Source organism: Oncorhynchus mykiss, chromosome 9 (genome assembly GCF_057628025.1).
Source record: "Oncorhynchus mykiss isolate SJ-2025 chromosome 9, ASM5762802v1, whole genome shotgun sequence".
Taxonomy (NCBI): Eukaryota; Metazoa; Chordata; class Actinopteri; order Salmoniformes; family Salmonidae; genus Oncorhynchus; species Oncorhynchus mykiss.
The window spans coordinates 75,781,150-75,803,438 of NC_143030.1; the positions used below are offsets into that span (position 1 = coordinate 75,781,150).

The 22,289-nt window shown below is 40.1% G+C and overlaps 1 protein-coding gene across 2 annotated transcripts; it reads left to right on the plus strand.

Moving 5' to 3' along the window:
• The first annotated feature begins 3,943 nt into the window (after positions 1 to 3,943).
• On the plus strand, positions 3,944 to 20,421 carry LOC110532787 (TBC1 domain family member 22B). Of its 2 annotated transcripts, XM_036988894.2 has the most exons (13): positions 3,944 to 4,225; positions 6,320 to 6,376; positions 7,909 to 8,258; positions 8,426 to 8,593; positions 10,357 to 10,427; positions 10,726 to 10,854; positions 11,840 to 11,905; positions 17,994 to 18,108; positions 18,964 to 19,070; positions 19,225 to 19,300; positions 19,420 to 19,547; positions 19,680 to 19,775; positions 20,051 to 20,421. In XM_036988894.2, exons 1-13 carry the CDS (start codon positions 4,170 to 4,172, stop codon positions 20,177 to 20,179), a joined length of 1,548 nt encoding a protein of 515 aa, XP_036844789.1. In that variant the 5' UTR covers positions 3,944 to 4,169; the 3' UTR covers positions 20,180 to 20,421. The 2 variants fall into 2 exon arrangements, with proteins under 2 accessions (XP_036844789.1, XP_036844790.1); XM_036988895.2 differs by lacking the exon at positions 6,320 to 6,376.
• Positions 20,422 to 22,289: the final 1,868 nt, after the last annotated feature.

A 22,289-nucleotide genomic window follows, 5' to 3' on the forward strand; every position in this document is an offset into this window, starting at 1 on the left:
CAATCAAAGGAATCATACTTACAATACTGGAAAAACGAAACAAAATCCCAAAGCCGACTAAATTGCTATCTGACCCTAAACAGAGAATATGAATTGGCTGATTATCTCTACTCTGTCAGAGATACGAAGCAGAGACAGATCCTTACCAAGTACAGGCTGAGTGACCACCGATTGGCAATAGAAACCGGCAGACATAAAAAGACATGGCTACCCAAAGAGGAGCGTGTATGTGGTCACTGCATGACAGGGGAGGTAGAGACAGAGATGCACTTTCTCCTTTACTGTGATAAATATTCCTCACAAAGAGATTCATTATTCACAGAAATGACTACATATATTCCACATTTTTACAAATTGAACCCAGAAGAAAAACTAAGAATACTCATGGGCGAAGGAGCAATGGCTCCTCTTGCAGCCAAATATGTATTTTCCTGCCATAGCCTGAGGGACACTGAATAATAACATCTGCATAGTAAACAGTAACTTACTTATTATTACTATTATTGTTATTACTATAATTATTAATGTTTACTGTAGACTGTTACCATTTTATTGTATTTATTTTTGTATTATTATTTACTACCATTTTATATTATTATTTGCTATCATTTACAATTTTGTTACAATGTATATTGTATACATTGTTGCTTTGGCAATATTGACACAATGTTTTTCATGCCAATAAAGCAGCTTGAATTTGAATTTGAATTTGAATTTGAGAGAGAGAGAGAGAGAGACAGAGAGAGAGAGAGAGAGAGAGAGATAGAGAGAGAGAGAGAGAGACAGAGAGAGAGAGAGAGAGACAGAGAGAGAGAGAGAGAGAGAGAGAGAGAGAGAGAGAGAGAGAGAGAGAGAGAGAGAGAAACAAGGGGCTCACACAAACCAAAACATGTCCGGGGGCTTTAATGCTACTGAGCATGTCTCTTCGAAAGAAAAAAAAACCCATACAGAATCCACCTCTTCATAGCTTAGACCAAGACCCCCACAATTCAAAATCCCATCAAGCCTGAACTACACAAAGTCATGTTTTAGTTTAGTTGAACATGTAACAACAGCTGGTATTGTATTGATTTTTGTCTCTAAACTTCGAAAGCAAAATGACTTAATTGACACAATACAACTTGGCTGTGATTCTATGACATTTATGGAACTATAAAAGGTGTGATTGTACTCGGATTATATTATACATGTGGGCCTAAATATGTTCTCGTAATATGGTAAAATGTCATAGCTCTTAAAAAAGAAATAGAATGAGTAGTATGTCATCATTTCCTCCCTAAAAGACCGTTATAAAGACCGTTATAAAGACTGTTATAAAGACTGTTATAAAGACTGCTATAAAGACTGTTATAAAGACCGTTATAAAGACTGTTATAAAGACCGCTATAAAGACTGTTATAAAGACTGTTATAAAGACCGTTATAAAGACTGTTATAAAGACTGTTATAAAGACCGTTATAAAGACTGTTATAAAGACTGTTATAAACACCGCTATAAAGACCGTTATAAAGACTGTTATAAAGACTGTTATAAAGACTGTTATAAAGACCGTTAATAAAAACTGTTATAAAGACTGTTATAAAGACCGCTATAAAGACCGTTATAAAGACTGTTATAAAGACTGTTATAAAGACTGTTATAAAGACTGTTATAAAGACTGTTATAAAGACCGTTATAAAGACTGTTATAAAGACTGTTATAAAGACCGCTATAAAGACTGTTATAAAGACTGTTATAAAGACTGTTATAAGACTGTTATAAAGACTGTTATAAAGACTGTTATAAAGACCGTTATAAACCATATTCCTGTATCACTCTAAAGCTCAACCTGACTTAGTAAGGAGCCTCATTCGGTCTCAGGCACCACTAACAGTCCTTCATTTCAGAAAATGAGTTAGTTATTGTCATGTCTTGTGACATTCTTCCCAAGCACGTTTTTGTTAAGTTAACCCATATCAAAAGGAAAGAAGGAAAGAGATCACAAGACCTGTTTGAGAAAAAAAATTGGAGAAAGTTTTCAAAAAGTTAACCCTGTTAATTTACATAGAGAGTAGGCCACTGAGTCAGACAGAGGCACAGTAAAGAACAAACTTAGTCTGAGAAGGATACATAAATTACCCTAAAACACACATAACAAACACATCAGTATTTTTGTTTGGAGGCTACATTAGCTACTCTTCTCAATGTGTACAAGAAATAAAAGGTTTCTACCTAGCTACAGTAGGTAGTAAAAACAGGCTCACCTGCATTTTGCCAGTTGAAGGCCGTCAACAGAAGAAAGGGAAGACGTGTAAGATTGGAGTGATTTCCCTACAAACAGAGAAGTCAACCTGACATTTCCCTACAAACAGAGAAGTCAACCTGACATTTCCCTACAAACAGAGAAGTCAACCTGACATTTCGCTAAGCAACCAACCAGAGGAGTATACCTGACATTTCCTTAAGCAACCGGACAGAGAAGTCAACCTGACATTTCCCTAAGCAACCAACCAGAGGAGTATACCTGACATTTCCTTAAGCAACCGGACAGAGAAGTCAACCTGACATTTCCCTAAGCAACCGGACAGAGAAGTCAACCTGACATTTCCCTAAGCAACCAGACAGAGAAGTCAACCTGACATTTCCCTAAGCAACCAGACAGAGAAGTCAACCTGACATTTCCCTAAGCAACCGGACAGAGAAGTCAACCTGACATTTCCCTAAGCAACCAGACAGAGGAGTCAACCTGACATTTCCCTAAGCAACCAGACAGAGAAGTCAACCTGACATTTCCCTAAGCAACCAACCAGAGAGGTCTACCTGACATTTCCCTAAGCAACCAGACAGAGGAGTGTACCTGACATTTCCCTAAGCAACCAGACAGAGAATTCTACCTGACATTTCCCTAAGCAACCAGACAGAGGAGTCTACCTGACATTTAAATATAAGGTGATGTAGAATGAGGAAAGACCAACTCATTTATGAGCAGAATTGCAATTTCCTGACATTTGCATTTGAAAGAGCAATGTGAAAGCCATTGAGTATGTGCTCTATAGATTCAGATTATAAAAATATGCATTATTGAAGGAAATAAACACAACAACAATATGCTGTATTGAAGGTAATAGAATAGAAATATGCTGTATTGAAGGCCATAGAATAGCAATATGCTGTATTGAAGGCCATAGAATAACAATAGCCCACAATTCTGCGTAGCATCAATCTACATCAGAAAATGCCTGCCCTCTTGTGGGAATAAGAACACAATGCAGAGCATGGAAATTATGAACAAGTAGCGATGGGGGAACAAATCGATAGTTACATATTGTGATATTATTTGGATGATGTTATATTATTTGACTCCTAGTACCGACTTGTTCTCCATCTTCCTTTAAAATGGTGAGCCAATATGTTTTCAGCACTTTTATTTCCCCGACTGATCAAAACTCTTTCTCTTGTGTGCTCTGCAGCAGATATATAGTGAGCAATAAGTTTGGAACATCAAATCGCAATACACATTGCATCGTGAGAATCGCAATTACATATCGTATCGGCACCTGAGTATCGTGAAGTGGACAATATCGTATCGTGATGTCTCTGGTAATTCCCAGCCTTAGGAACAAGGTCTACAAAATGATTGTTTCTGCTTTGAAATATATGAGTCTATGTATTTGTTCTCATGCTGATTTGTTCCTGTTTGGAAAAATAACCCTGTCCCTTACGAAGTACTAACTATGTAACATAAAATACAAGCCAAGAGAAGACCTCAGGCTAGCTAGTTTACTATTTATTACACCTAAGTCATAATAACATAATAATAACGAATGTTTATTTTCCCGGGTTCATGAATGTTACTTGTAACACCACAAGATGAAGGATGCGTGTTCAGAGAAGGTTGTCTCTCTGTCGCCATAGTATTCCTATTGGTAAGTGTCTATGCACCTGTTAAACCCGTCCGCCAATCACACGTCCATGTAAATGTGTCCAAGATGGCGACCTCCATCGTTCTGTATTATACGTTCTCGCCAATTGCAACAAAATAACATTATTGTCACATGTCAAAACGTTGTTGTTGGTCGCAGAAAATACAACACGGTTTAGTATATTGAATCGGAAACGTTAAAATCGTCTCCAATGCTGTGTACATTTGTAGAACTGCGCGCGGTGATGGTCTGAGGGGATTTCCAAGCATGGCCACCGATAACAGAATTCATTTCTGGAGGAAAAACGCAAAGGTTCCAGGGAGGTAGGTTTCAGTTCTCCCTCTCGTCAATGATAACAATCTCGTGATTATTAAGATTAGAATGGTGTATTCTGATAAGGAGTTAATAACTCTGTATTTTAGTGGGCATAACGTCGTTGATTTTGCGTCATTACAGTGCCATTAAAGGTTAATAAAACATATGCTTAATAGCCCTGTTCGATGGATAGTTTATAAAGCCTTTGACAATAAAGAAGTGGTGGTCTTTGTTGCACTAGGAGCACTTATTAGAGCTCATATGAGGCCACAATCATGCCTTTGTCTTGGCTAACATATGTTGTTACCTAACGTTACATATACAACCTATGTCATGTGGTCTGTAACGGGGGAATGTTGACATGTAGCATATGCAGCAGACTGAGAAAAAAAATCATTTCAGAAACGTCCCCAATAGAGTATTTAACTAATAGATTGGCATATGAGCCTTTGTTGTGGAACCCCTTTACCGGTGGGAAAATCAACACAATGTGTCTATCTAATTATGGCCCATGATGAGGTATCACAATGTATCTCTTCAGAAACGATCATAAGGGGAAGTTGATTACAACATTGTAGCTATTAGAGTTGACAGTCATTTCTGGTCAAGAGTGAAGATCTTGATTTATTCGTTTTAAAAACTCTTGAACCTAGTTTAAATATTTCAGCAGAACGTTTTTTGAAAAAAATCAAACGGTTTTCATCTTGTTCCTGTGAACAATTAGCAAATAACGTTATTCTATCCCAATAGGCTACATTTGAGTTGTTATGCACAGTTTTATGATTGAATATGATCCATTATTTTAGATACATAATGTTGAATGGAAAGTACAAATCATTCTGGTTACAGGTTTATTCTCCGGGTTGGTGCTTTTCTTTAATACTCTCGAGCCCTTCTAAGTCACTAATTGAGTCAGTCACATGGGGGATGGGAGAACACAGATGTCAGTGACATTGGAAATGCATGACCAAGGCCCATATTCACAAAGTGCTGATCTAGGATCAGTTTAGCCTTTTAGATCCCAATGAATACAATTATATGGACAGGGGTGACCTGATACTGAATCAGCATACCTACTCTAAAAAATGCTTTGTGAATTACAGGCCTCAAATCAGCCCAGGCAGTTGAATGGCTGTTTTCCTGCCAGGCTGCCCGGGTCTGTTGAGGCTCCAGGGCAAGGGTAGGGTGTGGTGGGTACCAAGGTAATGTGAGGAGTCTCTAAGGAGTGGGTGTTGCCTTTGGTGAGGAAACAACACTGTTCCCAATCCTGACAGAACAAGTTACGTAATGATCCATTATGAGATACCATCCAGACATGATAGGGCATTACCATTGTGCCTTTTACACAAATATACAGTCTGTAAATAAATACATTATATTAAAAGGTTACTAGGTAAAGTCAATATTCTACAAATATCCCGAAAGACACAGCTGACGAGTCATTTTACTACAACATGAGCTATTATTGTGTCAAAGACCCAGTGACTTGACTAATTCAGTTATCTACACAACGTAGCCTAGATAACATTTGGCTATTTCCCCCTCGACGGAGCTTGGTTCACGTCAGAACACAAAGGGAGACAGGCACACAGGCGCCTTTGGACTGTGTTGCAGGTCACAGCTCTTGTAGCATCATCAGATGAGTGCTCAACATGCTAGCATCCGCTGAACAGGATACTCTCTCCATGGGGTGGCAGTAAGTCTGTCACTCGCACTGGCAAGCTGTTCACAGAATCTCTTAAAGCTACAGTATATACCTACAGTACTACTGTAACAACCATTATCCAAAACCAAAACAGAATTTAGATTAATATTTTAGGAGCGAGCTAAGAAGTCCTCAGTATACCCATTATGGTTGCTCTGGGGGAGGTCTATGCTTTTCAACCTGTAAAATTCATAATGAGTTGACTATACATTTTTGTATTATTATGATTTTTTAAAAACATTTTATTTAACTGGGCATGTCAGTTAAAAACAAATTAGTTTTTTTACAATGACGGCCTTATGACCAACATTGTCAATGAATCATGAAAAGAGGCCTCAATGGGCCCACGTTCTCCCCAGTGAAGTACAGCTAGGCTACTGCTCTTTCCCCTCTACAGTATACAGCCAGTTTATGGAGCACAGCATCCTCCCCTTGACCCCAGAATCCACCGCACGTAAGTGCTCTGCATAGCTGATCTGCATGGAACCCACGGGGATTTATACTATATGTCATTCAGCACATCTTCTTTTATTTCACCCTTTATGTTTTTAATTGATTCAACATAGATTTTCGCATGCTTAGTTTAGATTGTTGATGTTCGTGTCTTGTCTCGTGTGTGGATGGTAATTGCTTAGTTTAGATTGTTGACGTTCGTGTCTTGTCTGTATTGCCAAGCCTTTGAATATGTGTGGATGATAATTGTTTAGTTTAGATTGTTGACGTTCGTGTCTTGTCTGTATTGCCAAGCCTTTGAATATGTGTGGATGGTAATTGTTTAGTTTGATTGTTGACGTTCGTGTCTTGTCTGTATTGCCAAGCCTTTGAATATGTGTGGATGGTAATTGTTTAGTTTAGATTGTTGACGTTCGTGTCTTGTCTGTATTGCCAAGCCTTTGAATATGTGTGGATGGTAATTGTTTAGTTTAGACTGTTGACGTTCGTGTCTTGTCTGTATTGCCAAGCCTTTGAATATGTGTGGATGGTAATTGCTTAGTTTAGACTGTTGACGTTCGTGTCTTGTCTGTATTGCCAAGCCTTTGAATATGTGTGGATGGTAATTGTTTAGTTTGATTGTTGACGTTCGTGTCTTGTCTGTATTGCCAAGCCTTTGAATATGTGTGGATGGTAATTGTTTAGTTTGATTGTTGACGTTCGTGTCTTGTCTGTATTGCCAAGCCTTTGAATATGTGTGGATGGTAATTGTTTAGTTTGATTGTTGACGTTCGTGTCTTGTCTGTATTGCCAAGCCTTTGAATATGTGTGGATGGTAATTGTTTAGTTTGATTGTTCCACGTTATTACATTGATCTTTTTTTTTACACTATTTCTTTTTATATTATATATAGTGAGAATACAAAACATTATGAACACCTGCTCTTTCCATGACGTAGACTGACCAGGGGAATCCAGGTGAAAGATATGATCCCGTATTGATGTCACTTGTTAAATCCACTTAAGTGTAGATGAAAGGGGAGGAGACAGGTTAAAGAAGGATTTTTTTTAAAGCCTAGAGATGGATTGGGTATGTGTGCCATTCAGAGGGTGAATGGGTAAAACAAAAGATTTAAGTGCCTTTGAACAGGGTATGGTTGTAGGTGCCAGGCGCACCGGTTTGTGTCAAGAACTGGAACGCTGCTGGGTTTTTCACGCTCAACAGTTTCCCGTGTTTATCAACAATGGTCTACCACCCAAAGGACATCCAGCCAACTTGACACAACTGTGGGAAGCACTGGAGTCAACATGGGCCAGCATCCCTGTGGAACGCTTACAACACCTTGTAGAGTCCATTCCCCGACAAATTGAGACTGTTCTGAGGGCAAAAGGGGGTGCAACTCAATATTAGGAAGGTGTTCTTAATGTTCTGTACACTCAGTGTATATTGTCAATGTATCATTGTGTGTTTACCATGAGACAGCTGTAGCTGCTCAATGGTTTCTTCTTTATACCAGTGGCACGTAGATTAAACGTTTTCATTTTCTCTCTGCAGGTTTCCTAAAGACACTCCAAAGGCAAATAATCTCAAGTCCAAAAAGGCGTCTAGTTTCCACGAGTTTGCCCGCAGCACAAACGATGCCTGGGACATTGACGATGAGGAGGATGAGGACTTCTTAGCTCCCATCCATCCCTCATCTCTCCCACCCACCCTGCTCTCCACACAACAGGTACCTCCTCTTCCTCCACAACAACCCATTAACACCACCATTGAGCCAGACACAGGGCCAGGGCCTGCAGACCGGCTGGCTCCCCCAACAGCAGAGGTCCGCCTTCAGCATGAGGAGGCCAATGGCAGAGTGGTGGTGAAGTCCAGCAGTGAGGCCCAGCTCAACACCAATACAGGTAATGAACAGGACACTAAAGTCAGGGGTGGGTTTTAGGGAACATGTGTTATCCCATTTAAGATATTGCTCATTATCAACTCAATACTGCCTTGATATGGTCAATAATCTGCTCTTTGTGACTTGTCACTCTGCAGTCCCATGATCCTCCACTCTCTTCCTCCACAGTGCGTTCCACTCTGCAGAAGCAACAGTCTCTCCCAGTCCGCCCCATCATCCCGTTAGTCGCCAGAATCTCTGACCAAAATTCATCGGGGGCCCCAATCATGACAGTGCGAGACAAGAGTCGATTGGACAAATTCAAATACCTTCTGTCCTGTCCTAACACCGACCTCGGTGAGACTCAACACCCTATACATTGAACAAAAATATAAACACAACATGGAAAGTGTTGGTCCCATGTTTCATAAACTGAAATAAAAGATCCCACAAATGTTCCATTCACACAAAAAGCTTATTTCTGTCAAATGTTTTTGCACAAATTGTCTTTACATCCCTGTTAGTGAGCATTTCTCCTTTGCCAAGATAATCCATCCACCTGACAGGTGTGGCATATCAAGAAAACTGATTAAACAGCATGATCATTACACAGGTGCACCTTGTGCAGGGGACAATAAAAGGCCACTCTAAAATGTGCAGTTTTGTCACACAACACAATGCCAAAAATGTTTCAAGCTTTGAGGGAGCGTGCAACTGGCATACTGACTGCAGGAATGTCCACCTGTTACCAGATAATTTAATATTAATATCTCTACTATAAACCGCCTCCAACATCATTTTAAAAGATTTGGTTGTACGTTCAGCCCGCCTCACAACCGCAGACCACGTGTATAGCGTTGTCTGGGCGAGCGGTTTGCTGGTGTCAATGTGGTGAACAGAGTGCCCCGTGGTGGTGGTGGGGTTATGGTATGGGCAGGAATAAGCTACAGACAACGAACACAATTGCATTTTATCGTTGGCAATTTGAATGCATAGAGACACCGTGACGAGATGCTGAGGTCCATTGTTGTGCCATTCATTCTCCACCATCACCTCGTGTTTCAGCATGATAATGCATGGCCCCATGTCTCAAGAATCTGTACACAATTCCTAGAAGCTGAAAATGTCCCAGTTCTTCCATGGCCTGCACACTCACCAGACATGTCACCCATTGAGCATGTTTGGGATGCTCTGGATCAACGTGGACGACAGCATGTTCCAGTTCCCACTAATATTCAGCAACTTCACACAGCCATTGAAGAGGAGTGGAACAGCATTCCACAGCCCACAATCAACAGCCGGATCAGCTCTTTGCAAAGGAGATGTGTCACACTGCATGAGGCAGATAGTGGTCACATCAGATACTGGCTGGTTTTCTGATCCACACCCCTACCTTTTTTTAAGGTATCTGTAACCAACAGATGCATATCTGTATTCCCAGTCATGTGAAATTTGTAGATTAGGGCCTAATTAATTTATTACATCTTTCCTTATATGAACTGTAACTCGGTAAAATCTTTGAAATTTGTTGCATGTTGCGTTTATATTTTTGTTCAGTGTAGATTGAGGAAGCTAATAGAAGGCCAATGTTCTATTTACAATGTTTGTATTCTCATTATATTATTTACAATGTACAGTATGTATTCTCATTCTATTATTTACAATGTACAGTATGTATTCTCATTATATTATTTACAATGTAAAGTATGTATTCTCATTCTATTATTTACAATGTAAAGTATGTATTCTCATTCTATTATTTACAATGTACAGTATGTATTCTCATTCTATTATTTACAATGTAAAGTATGTATTCTCATTCTATTATTTACAATGTACAGTATGTATTCTCATTCTATTATTTACAATGTAAAGTATGTATTCTCATTATATTATTTACAATGTACAGTATGTATTCTCATTCTATTATTTACAATGTAAAGTATGTATTCTCATTCTATTATTTACAATGTAAAGTATGTATTCTCATTCTATTATTTACAATGTAAAGTATGTATTCTCATTCTATTATTTACAATGTAAAGTATGTATTCTCATTCTATTATTTACAATGTAAAGTATGTATTCTCATTCTATCTCCTGGGCCTTGTGATCCACAGAGGAGCTCCGGAAGCACAGCTGGTCAGGCATTCCACGAGAAGTGAGGCCCATCACATGGAGGCTCCTCTCTGTAAGTACCATGATGACCTTTGACCTACTCTCTGTAAGTACCATAATGACCTTTGGCTAAGCTGGCGATCACACACAAAGGAGTATGACGATATGTTGGGGTGGGTTTCACATCCTATCTTTTTAAGATGTTTTTATTTTATTATTACTTGTTCAACAAAATGTCTTTCTCTGAGCAATTGTAGCAGTGTGAAATAATATCACTTCCCAAACTTATCACACTTCCTGTTCCGGTACTGAGTATTTCCTCTTGATTAATAAACAACATGTTTTCTCCTCGTCATTTCTATCAATGGTAGGGTTACCTCCCAGTCAACATGGAGCGCAGAGACCTGGTGCTGAAGAGGAAGAGAGATGAGTACTTTGGTTTCATTGAACAGTATTACCACTCCAGGACAGACGAAACTTACAAAGACACATATAGACAGGTAATAGATGAATCAACAAATCCTAATATATCAATGTTTACCAGTGTTTAAGTAGCATGTGCCTACTGTAGTGAGTCCGTGTTTAAGTAGATCATACCTACTGTAGTGAGTCCGTGTTTAAGTAGATCATACCTACTGTAGTGAGTCCGTGTTTAAGTAGATCATACCTACTGTAGTGAGTCCGTGTTTAAGTAGATCATACCTACTGTAGTGAGTCCGTGTTTAAGTAGATCATACCTACTGTAGTGAGTCAGTGTTTAAGTAGTTCATACCTACTGTAGTGAGTCAGTGTTTAAGTAGATCATACCTACTGTAGTGAGTCCGTGTTTAAGTAGATCATACCTACTGTAGTGAGTCCGTGTTTAAGTAGATCATACCTACTGTAGTGAGTCAGTGTTTAAGTAGATCATACCTACTGTAGTGAGTCAGTGTTTAAGTAGATCATACCTACTGTAGTGAGTCAGTGTTTAAGTAGTTCATACCTACTGTAGTGAGTCAGTGTTTAAGTAGATCATACCTACTGTAGTGAGTCCGTGTTTAAGTAGTTCATACCTACTGTAGTGAGTCAGTGTTTAAGTAGTTCATACCTACTGTAGTGAGTCAGTGTTTTAGTAGATCATACCTACTGTAGTGAGTCAGTGTTTAAGTAGATCATACCTACTGTAGTGAGTCAGTGTTTAAGTAGTTCATACCTACTGTAGTGAGTCCGTGTTTAAGTAGTTCATACCTACTGTAGTGAGTCCGTGTTTAAGTAGTTCATACCTACTGTAGTGAGTCAGTGTTTAAGTAGATCATACCTACTGTAGTGAGTCCGTGTTTAAGTAGATCATACCTACTGTAGTGAGTCCGTGTTTAAGTAGTTCATACCTACTGTAGTGAGTCAGTGTTTTAGTAGATCATACCTACTGTAGTGAGTCAGTGTTTAAGTAGATCATACCTACTGTAGTGAGTCAGTGTTTAAGTAGAACATGCTTTGTTTCCACAGATCCACATTGATATTCCGAGGACAAACCCACTAATTCCACTTTTCCAGCAGCCTGCGGTGCAAGAGGTGAGCTTCTCTCTCTCAGCTCTTCATACTATTTGCCTGGCTTGGATAGGCAACAATTCATTTTTTATATAGATGGGTTTTTTAATACACTCTTAGAAAAAATGGTTCCAAAAGGGTTCTTCAGCTGTCCCCATAGGAAAACCCTTTTGGTTCCAGGTAGAACCCTTTTTGTGTCACGGCCGTCCTCCTCTTCATCTGAAGAGGAGAGGCGAGATGGATCTGAGGACCAATACGCGGCGTGGTAAGTGTCCATGGTCAATCTTTAATAAAGAAAGTAGTGAACACTGAACACTATACAAAACCAGTCAACAAAATAACAACCGTGAAGCTAATCCTATGGACTGTGCTGAAACAAGCCATCAACATAGACAATCACCCACCAACAAACAGTGCAACCCAGGCTACCTAAGTATGATTCTCAATCAGAGACAACTAATGACACCTGCCTCTGATTGAGAACCATACTAGGCCGAAAACATAGAAATGCCCCAAAACATAGAAAAACAAACATAGACTGCCCACCCAACTCACGCCTTGACCATACTAAATAAATACAAAACAACGGAAATAAAGGTCAGAACGTGACATTTTGGTTTCAGGTAGTTTAGTTTAGTTTATTAATTCGACCATTTAAAAAAAACAAGCACACATACAACTCAAAAGCCATACATGCACATGAATAAAATCATAGAGCATAACACACAATAAAGTCTGGGACTTATTTCCATTGTGGTCCTCTTGAGACAAGATGAATAGGCAAGATTGAATACAGTATGGCAGTGAAATAATAAAACAAAAACAGAGAAGAAGAACATCTTATCTCATCAAAAACAGAGAAGAAGAAGAAAATCTATCTCATCAAAAACAGAGAAGAAGAACATCTATCTCATCAAAAACAGAGAAGAAGAAGAAAATCTATCTCATCAAAAACAGAGAAGAAGAACATCTATCTCATCAAAAACAGAGAAGAAGAAGAAAATCTATCTCATCAAAAACAGAGAAGAAGAACATCTATCTCATCATTCCAGTTACATCATAGGGGTTATTCATATGGGCACAGAAGACATCAAATGTATTTGAAGTTTATTTTTAGAACTGCCCAGAGAGGACGTTGTTTTTATAGGCAGAGGCAACTCATTCCATTCTGAGGCTCCAGTATACTAGACAGTACCTTTCCCAGCATTACTCCTGAACCTGTATAAGCACACATCAGCAACACCTGATCTGGTGCTGTGATTGTGTGCATCCCTAACACGAGGATAGTAATCACTTAGATATCTGGGCGCAGGACCATAAATACTCCTGTACACCAAACCTAGTCTAATCTGGGACACCCTAGCCTCAACAGGCAGCCAGTTTAGTTCCTGAAAGCAGCTCCTGCCTATGTGAGTACATGGACTCACCTTCAATACTACCCTGATCAGCTTATTCTGGGCTATCTGGAGCTTCCCCTTCATAAGTTTAGATAAGCCCCCAAAACAGGAAGTACTAGCATAGTCAAAATGGCATTGAATGAGGGCAGTAGCTAGCACTTTCATGGAGTCCTTATCTAGCAGCTTGGACTTTCTAGCCAAAAACTCCTGGCATTAACCTTCCCTAGCACCTTATTGGCCATTCTCACACCTCCCAAGCTTCCATCAAGGATACATCCATCAAGGATACATCCCACTCTGATTTCAGACGACCTACACAATTTAGGTCTGGATCCCAAAATAATTGCTTCAGTTTTCCCTTAAGTGCAGAGATAGCTTATTATCTCCAAGCCATTTGCTAATGTTAGTAAGCTCTGTGCTAAGTATGCTCTCCAACATAGTTTTACTTTTGTGAGACACCAGAAGTGTGGAGTCATTTGCATAAAGAAAAAGACGGCATGAACAAACATCTTTCATATCATTAACCTTTCTGATCTCCCCATCCCGGATCCGGGATCGTGAATACAGACTCAAGCTCATTACCATAACGCAACGTTAACTATTCATGAAAATCGCAAATGAAATGAAATAAATATGCTAGCTCTCAAGCTTAGCCTTTTGTTAACAACACTGTCATCTAAGATTTTCAAAATATGCTTCTCAACCATTGCAAAACAAGCATTTGTGTAACAGTATTGATGGCTAACGTAGCATTTAGCGTAGCATTTAGCATTAGCATTCAGCTGGCAACATTTACACAAAAAAACAGAAAAGCATTCAAATAAAATCATTTACCTTTGAAGAACTTCAGATGTTTTCAATGAGGAGACTCAGATAGCAAATGTTCAGTTTTTCCTGAAAGATTATTTGTTTAGGACAAATCGCTCCGTTTTCTGCGTCACGTTTAGCTATGAAAAAACCCCTGTATCCAGGATTGTGTAAATCTATCAGCAAGCTCATTAGCATAACACAATGTTAACTATTCATGAAAATCGCAAATGAAATGAAATAAATATGCCATCTCTCAAGCTTAGCCTTTTGTAAACAACACTGTCATCTCAGATTTTCAAAATATGCTTCTCAACCATAGGAAAACAATCATTTGTGTAAAAGTAGCTAGCTAGCGTAGCATTTAGCGTTAGCATTAGCGTTAGCATCCAGCACGCAACATTTCAACAAAAACATAAAAGCCTTCAAATAAAATAATTTACCTTTGAAGAACTTCAGATGTTTTCAATGAGGAGACTCTCAGTTAGATAGCAGATGCTCAGTTTTTCCAAAAAGATTCTTTGTGTATTAGAAATACCTCCGTTTTGTACATCACATTTGGCTACCAAAAAAAAACGAAAATTCAGTTCTCAAAACGCGAACTTTTTTCCAAATTAACTCCATAATATCGACTGAAAACATGGCAAACGTTGTTTAGAATCAATCCTCAAGGTGTTTTTCACATATCTCTTCGATGATATATCGTTCGTGGAAGCATGGTTTCCCCTCTCAATCAAATGGAAAAATACTTGCACATGGCTTTGCGCACCAGTTTCGACGCAGGACACCAGGCGGACACTTGGAAAATGTAGTCTCTTATGGTCAATCTTCCAATGATATGCCTACAAATACGTCACAATGCTGCCGACATCTTGGGGAAACGGCAGAAGGTCTAAGCTTATTCCTGTCGCATTCACAGCCATATAAGGAGACATTAGAAAACAGAGCTTCAGAAATTCTGCTCATTTCCTGTTTGACGTATCATCTTGGTTTCGCCTGTAGAATGAGTTCTGGGGCACTTACAGACAAAATCTTTGCAGATTCTGAAACTTCAGAGGGTTTTCTTTCCAAAACTGTCAAGAATATGCATAGTCGAGCATCTTTTCGTGACAAAATATCGCGCTTAAAACGGGAACGTTTTTTATCCAAAAATGAAATAGCGCCCCTAGAGATGCAACTGGTTAATGTACAACAAAAACAGCAGAGGCCCAAGCACGCTCCCCTGCGGAACGCCACAACTCATTGGTTTTTGCCTGAGACATTAACCTCTACTACTTGCTCCCTTCCCGATAAATATGACTTTACCCAGCCTAGAGGGATACTGCTTAACCCCAGTGCCTCCAGTTTGGAGATTAGGAGACAGTGGTTAACTGTATCAAAGGCCTTCTGTAGGTCAAGCAGTACCATTCCACACAGATTTCCCTCATCAATCTCTTTCCTGATGAAGTCAGTCAAGTAAAGTAGACATGAATCAGTGGAGTATGTTTTTCTAAAACCTGACTGAAAATCATACATTAGACCCTGTTTGTTAACATATTCATACATTTGCTCCTGTACAATTCTCTCCAGGATCTTTGATGTTACACAGAGGATAGATACAGGCCTATAATTCCCAGGGTCAGACTTTATCCCCTTCTCATACAGAGGTATAACTTTAGCTTGTTTCATGTCCCTGGGAAAGGTGCCTTGTTCAAGAGAGAGATTAATGATATGCGTAATACAAGGGCCAATTTGCTCAGCAGAATCTATTAGAAACCTTGCAGGAATATTATCCAGGCCTGTGGCTTTGGAGCATGTAAGCTCTGCCAGCATACTGACTATTTTGGCTGTTGCTGCCTTTGCAAAAGAAAAAGAGTTTGAAGCCCTAACTCTACCTAATACTTCTTGACTTGGTTGCTTCCATACAAACCAGAACTGGTGGGCAGCTTGTTAACCAGCTTGCTGGAAACAGAAGTAAAAAAAGAGTTGAATTCATTGGCAACCTCTGCTTTTTCATATACCATCTCCTCCTTGATATTCAGTCCAATACTGTTTAGTTTGTTTTTGGTAGTACTACTACAGCCTAATTCCTTAAATGATTTCCAAAGATTTTTAGGGTCATTTTTGTTCTCAATTATTTTCTCAGCAAAGTAACCCCTCTTAGCTTCATCCATCCTGCTCTGTGCTTCATTTTTGTGACGTTTATATAGGACAAAATCATGCTGCTCTTGAGAGTTCTTACATTTTCTTAAAGGCCTTATTCCTTGCATGGATAGATTCTAGAATCTCATGATTAAACCAAGTTCTAGAACTCTGCTTTACCCTGGCCCGTCTAATGGGAGCCATCACATTCACCACATCAAGGAATCTACATTTAAAAGACTTCCCAGGCACTGTCTACCTCTACACTATCTAGCACAGGTGACCAGTCAATTTTACCCACTTCCTCCCTAAACATTTCAACACAGTATTTTTTGAGTCCTCTAATTCTAACGGTGTTGTGACACTTAAATCTATCTTTAAGAATCCTCCTTGTGCAAAATGTAATATAATAATCACTTGATTCCATAGACTATTACTCCACTCTGCGATATTTTAGATTTATCACACACCAATATTTAGTCAATCGTACTTTGCGCTGTTTTACATATCCTGGTGGGATCTTTTATCATTTGGGTCAGAGCAAGTGATCTACAAAAGGGCATAAATACATTGTGGGTTGGGCTATTCTTTGTGCAGACATCAGTATTGAAATCCCCAAATTATTTCCTTCACCAGGGAATCATTACAGTTTGACAACACAATTTTAAGACCTTCATAGAATGCATTCTGCTTGGGCGGCCTATAACACACCCCCAACAAAATCGGCTTGGTTTTGGGATGGCAGATTTCCAGCCAGACAATCTCAGGATCAGCGCTTAAATCTGATCTGACGTTAAAAGCAATATCGGATCTTACAAACGCACATATCCCCCCACCACATATCCCCCCACCACATATCCCCCCACCACATATCCCCCCACCATTCCGATTCCGATCCTTCCTGACAACAGAGTAATTACCCATCTCAATTTCTAAGTCACAAACAGATGAATCCAACCATGTCTCCATAAAACATAAGACACCCACCTCTGATTTGCAAACCAACAGGCGTGTCTCATCGATCTGCGGTAGTAGACTTCTGACGTTTAAGTGCACAAAATGTAAGCCTTTCTTCCCAAAGGCCTCATTGAATTCCCGATCCACTTGTAACTCGCCTCCCACTGCGCTGCCATCTTCCCACTGCACTGCCTCCGGTGGCGCCTCTGTTGCCATGGAGCACCCCTCCCCGGGTGCTACTCCATCGTCCTCACCACCGTGTCCCCCCGTCACTCGCCTCTGGTGGTCTCCGCTCCGCTGTGGACCCTCCCCCTCCTCCGATGCACTCTCCACCCTCAGGAAGTCCTCTGGTCCCACTCCACCTTCAATGCTCACGCACCCCGCGGGTACAGCACACCGCCGGTACAGCACCACGCCGGTACAGCACACCGACAGCAACGGTAAGCTTCATTGACCCCATGTCCAAAGCTAGAATTCGCTGCATTTTAGATGAATCCACTGCGCGCCTTCCAAACACACCAAAGCTTTGCTGTTACTCGTCATCCAACGTTCACAAGAGGAGCCTGGGTGCAGTTTGATGGGGTTCGTGATAAAGTGAGGTACGGGGCATTGATGGATATCCCCCGAAATAGGTAGAACTATTTTGGGTTCCATGTAGAACCCCCTGTGGAATGGGTTCCACACGGAACCCCTTTCTTCAAAGGGTTCTCTTATGGGGACAGCTGAAGAACCATTTTTAGGTTCTAGATAACACCTTTATTTCTAAGAGTGTATACGTGTAATATCTCGTTGGATTGTATCCATGCCTGTCTGTGCCTTGTGTTCATCAGGTGTTTGAGAGGATCCTCTTCATCTGGGCAATCCGCCATCCAGCCAGCGGCTACGTCCAGGGAATCAATGACTTGGTCACTCCATTCTTTGTGGTATTCCTTTCCGAATTTGTTGGTAGGTTGGCTGATGTGAACCAGACGAGGCTTTTCCGTACGAAATGAAAATGGCCACTGAATCCTCTGACAGGGTGTCCAATAATCGTGTCTTATATTTAATTTCCGAAGGATTAATATACAGCTAACTGCCAAAATAAAGGAAACACTTGAGTAAATGAGAGATACAAAATATATTGAAAGTAGGTGCTTCCACACAGGTGTGATTCCTGAGTTAATTAAGTATTTAGGGCCATGTATAAAATGCCCAGATGCCCTTTATTTTGGCTACCATGGCTAGAAGAAGAGATATCAGTGACTTTGAAAGAGAGGCCTCAAAGGAACCTAGAGGGTTTAAAGGGTATGTATATCTCTCAAATGTGTCGTTCTGCCCCTGAACAAGGCAGTTAACCCACTGTTCCTAGGCCGTCATTGAAAATAAGTATTTGTTCTTAACTGACTTCCCTAGTTAAATAAAGGTTAAAATAAAATAAAAAAAGTCACCAGATCTCAACCCAATTGAACACTTATGGGAGATTCTGGAGTGGTGTCTGAGACGGCGTTTTCCACCACCATCAACAAAACTCCAAATGAGGGAATTTCTCACAGAGAATGGTGTTGTATCGCTCCAATAGAGTTCCAGACACTTGTAGAATCTATGCCATGGTGCATTGAAGCTGTTCTGGTGGCTCGTGGTGGACCAACAACCCTATTAAAACACGTTGTTGGTGTTTCCTTTATTTTGGCAGTTACATGCATTAATTTTTTTCCCACCCTGCGTAGTTATTTTTCAGCATTGCAAACCGGCACCTCTGCTTCCATGAGTGTGTTGGATGTAGGGGTGGATGACTGTGATATTTGGGGTTTGTCTCTACAGAGGAGGATGTGGAGAATTTTGACGTAGCATCCTTGCCTCTTGAGACCCAGAGGAACATTGAGGCAGACAGCTTCTGGTGCATGACCAAGCTGCTGGACGGAATACAGGTTGGTATCTAGAATGTTATTCAGTTATTTTCTCCATCTGTGCCAATGAACCTCTGTCTCCAGCAGCCCCCCCCCCCCCCACACACAAACACAATCACAAATAAAATCCTCCTCGTGATGTGTTGTTGGTATTATTGTTGTTGTATCTGTACAGGACAACTACACTTTTGCTCAGCCAGGGATACAGAACAAAGTTAAAGCTTTGGAAGAATTGGTCAGCAGAATCGATGGTGAGATATGGTCTCCTCGTGTTGTTTACAGTGTCTGAGGCCAGTGTGTATTATTTCAGATGACCTCAGAGTCAGTTTTCATCTCTCTGTGTGACTGTGTCCCTTTTTCTCTCTCACAGAGGACATACACAACTACTTTAAGAGGTATGAGGTGGAGTACCTGCAGTTTGCTTTTCGTTGGATGAACAACCTGCTGATGAGAGAGCTACCTCTACGCTGCACCATACGCCTCTGGGACACCTATCAGGTGACACACACACACACACACACATATAGATATTTGCATTCAACGTTTGCATGTAGATCTGAATGTTTGTGGGATTTACATAGATGATGTGTACGTGTTCATCACATGCTGACCTGTCGTTTATCCCTGCAGGCTGAACAAGAGGGCTTCTCCCACTTCCACCTCTACGTCTGTGCTGCTTTCCTGATCGAGTGGCGCAAAGAGATCCTCTCCATGGTCGATTTTCAGGTACCATTAATTCTGTCGACTGTTGAACTGTTTTGTACAGTACTCGAGCAGGTTCTGTTGATCAAGGTATTTGAAAACATATTACCTTTTTTTCTATGTCCTGACAGACCCTCCAGTGAAAAGCTCTCATTAAAAAAAATGATCTGCATATTTCAGTGTTCATGACACTTTGCAGATGGTGCCTGTGACTGAGGCCCATCCGGGATTATTCACACACGTCCCATCCAGTTCCAAAAATGGTGCTTATGTCATAAAATGTGTCTCTGCCTTTCCAGGGTCTTCTCATGTTACTCCAGAACCTTCCTACAATCCACTGGGGGAACGAGGAAGTGGGCCTTCTCCTGGCTGAAGCATACAGACTCAAGTATATGTTCGCTGACGCGCCCAATCACTACAAGAGATAGGCCTCTATGCCACTGGTTCTTCAACTCTTTTTTTTAACCGTGGCACACCTTGATAGGATAAAACATTGTGCTGCACACCTGCAATTTCCCTATTCATGTAGTGGTAATGGCATGCATCTTACATGATCCATACTGCAAATCATCTATTTTCTGTGACAAATGTTTTTTATAGGTTAAATGGAGTTAATTTGATCGTTCCTTAATCTGAATGTGTGTCTACCCCTTAAAGAGTGTCCTGTGAATCCAAGTTAGATTTTTTTTTTTATAGGTCCGGTTATATATATATATAGTCTGTTACAAATATATATATATATATATATATATATATATATATATATTTTTTTTTTTTTACAGTTTGGGCTACATATGAACAGTTCTCTGCATTGTTAAAGGTGCAACCACGGACACAAAGCCACGCTCTGTTTGTTTCTACGGCAACGGCTGTGGTACAGCTAAACCTAATCAGACTTGGTTATGCTAATTGTTCTCACAGGCGAAGTAAAGGGATATAAATGTACTTTCTCGTGATGCGCGCCCCTCAAATGATACAAAATGTAACAACAGCCTGAGTGCACTGGACTTGAAACAGCCACACAGATGGAACCATGTGCCATTCAATGTATTATCTGAACGGCGCTGGTGCTCCCAAGTCCAAATTCCACAGTTCACATTCGTTAGTGTCCCCCCCCCCCAAAAAAAAATAATAATTAAGATTTGGAAAAGTTTCACTGCACAGCTGAAAGTTCCTCAAGGCACAACAGTGTGCTGCGTCACACAGGTTGAAAACCACTGCTATATGCACTGGTGAACAGATTGTAAAACAAGAGATATGTAGGTATGTAGAGATATGTAGAGATATGTAGGTATGTAGAGATATGTAGAGATATGTAGAGATATGTAGGTATGTAGAGATATGTAGGTATGTAGAGATATGTAGAGATATGTAGGTATGTAGAGATATGTAGAGATATGTAGAGATGCTGATATGTAGGTTTTTATTCCTCTGACATGACTGACGGACATACTGTAAAATACCTTGCACATGCGTATAGATAGATTATGCACTTCAAAACCCTGGCCTGAACTACCGTTTGTACAATATTTTTCTTGCCGTCTTTCTCTGTTAATAATTGCATTGGCAAGTTTCATTCCACCGACTCTGCAGTGTATTATCTTAGAGCCAGTGGCTTGAACGTCTCAGTAGTAGTCTGTTACAGTTCACGCCGTAGGCATCGAGTAGGGTCCTGGCATACAGCTGTGAGTTCTGCTGTTGGAACTCTATACTGTACTGTATAAATGACTGGTATTTTAATCTGGAAGGGATAAGTACTTGGCTAATCGGTTAATGGCTAGTTCAAATTAATTCATACTGGCATTAAATCAGTATTGTTTGTCTCAAAGGTTTTAACCGAACTCTGAATGGATGACGATGACAGTTTGATCATCCTTTAAGTTTCAGAGAGAATATACTTGAGTTATTTTGTTTTGTCGTTTGTTTATGACAAGAGTTCTGTGGTAAAGCTAGCCCACATATATTTGACCACTTTGTCCTCACTTGTTCCCTTCGTGGGAATATTGAGTCCAGCAAAAGGCCAGTCTGAATATCTAGTGAAGAAATGGTCCAATGTAGTACAACGTGATACGGGAGGAGTCACGGCTGCTACCTATAGCCGCTCTGTACACCAGGAAAAGGTACTTTACTTCAGGGCTTATCTATAGGGGTGCCTTATTGAATCCCAAGGCCTCAATGTGAATCGGATGAGAATAGCGACCTTTAATTGTTGATGTATTGTTGTAAAGTTTGGACTAGATATAAAGTATTAGTTGAACTAGATATAGCTGTATTTTATCATCTGATTATTTGCTATTTTGTTTAGTAATCGTCAGACTTCAATTTTCTTTCTAGATTATATGAAACTGTGGCACGTATGAAAGTTGATCAATTGGATCAAAAATGAATTTGTCATTTGCAACTGAATGAGACTTGTCTACCCTTCAAATTGTGTAAACCTGAAGGGGATCTGACACTTTATCAAACGTATATTGTGTGTGTTTGTGGTGTTCACAACAATGCGATGCAAATGTTGCTTTTGTCTATTTCCTCTTCCTG

Coding starts and splice junctions, on each gene's coding strand:
- LOC110532787 (XM_036988894.2), top strand. CDS start 4,170: ATGGCCACCGATAACAGAATTCATTTCTGGAGGAAAAACGCAAAGGTT. Junction 6,377..7,908: donor GACCCCAGAATCCACCGCAC/GTAAGTGCTCTG, acceptor TTCTCTCTGCAG/GTTTCCTAAAGACACTCCAA. Junction 19,548..19,679: donor GCCTCTGGGACACCTATCAG/GTGACACACACA, acceptor TTATCCCTGCAG/GCTGAACAAGAGGGCTTCTC.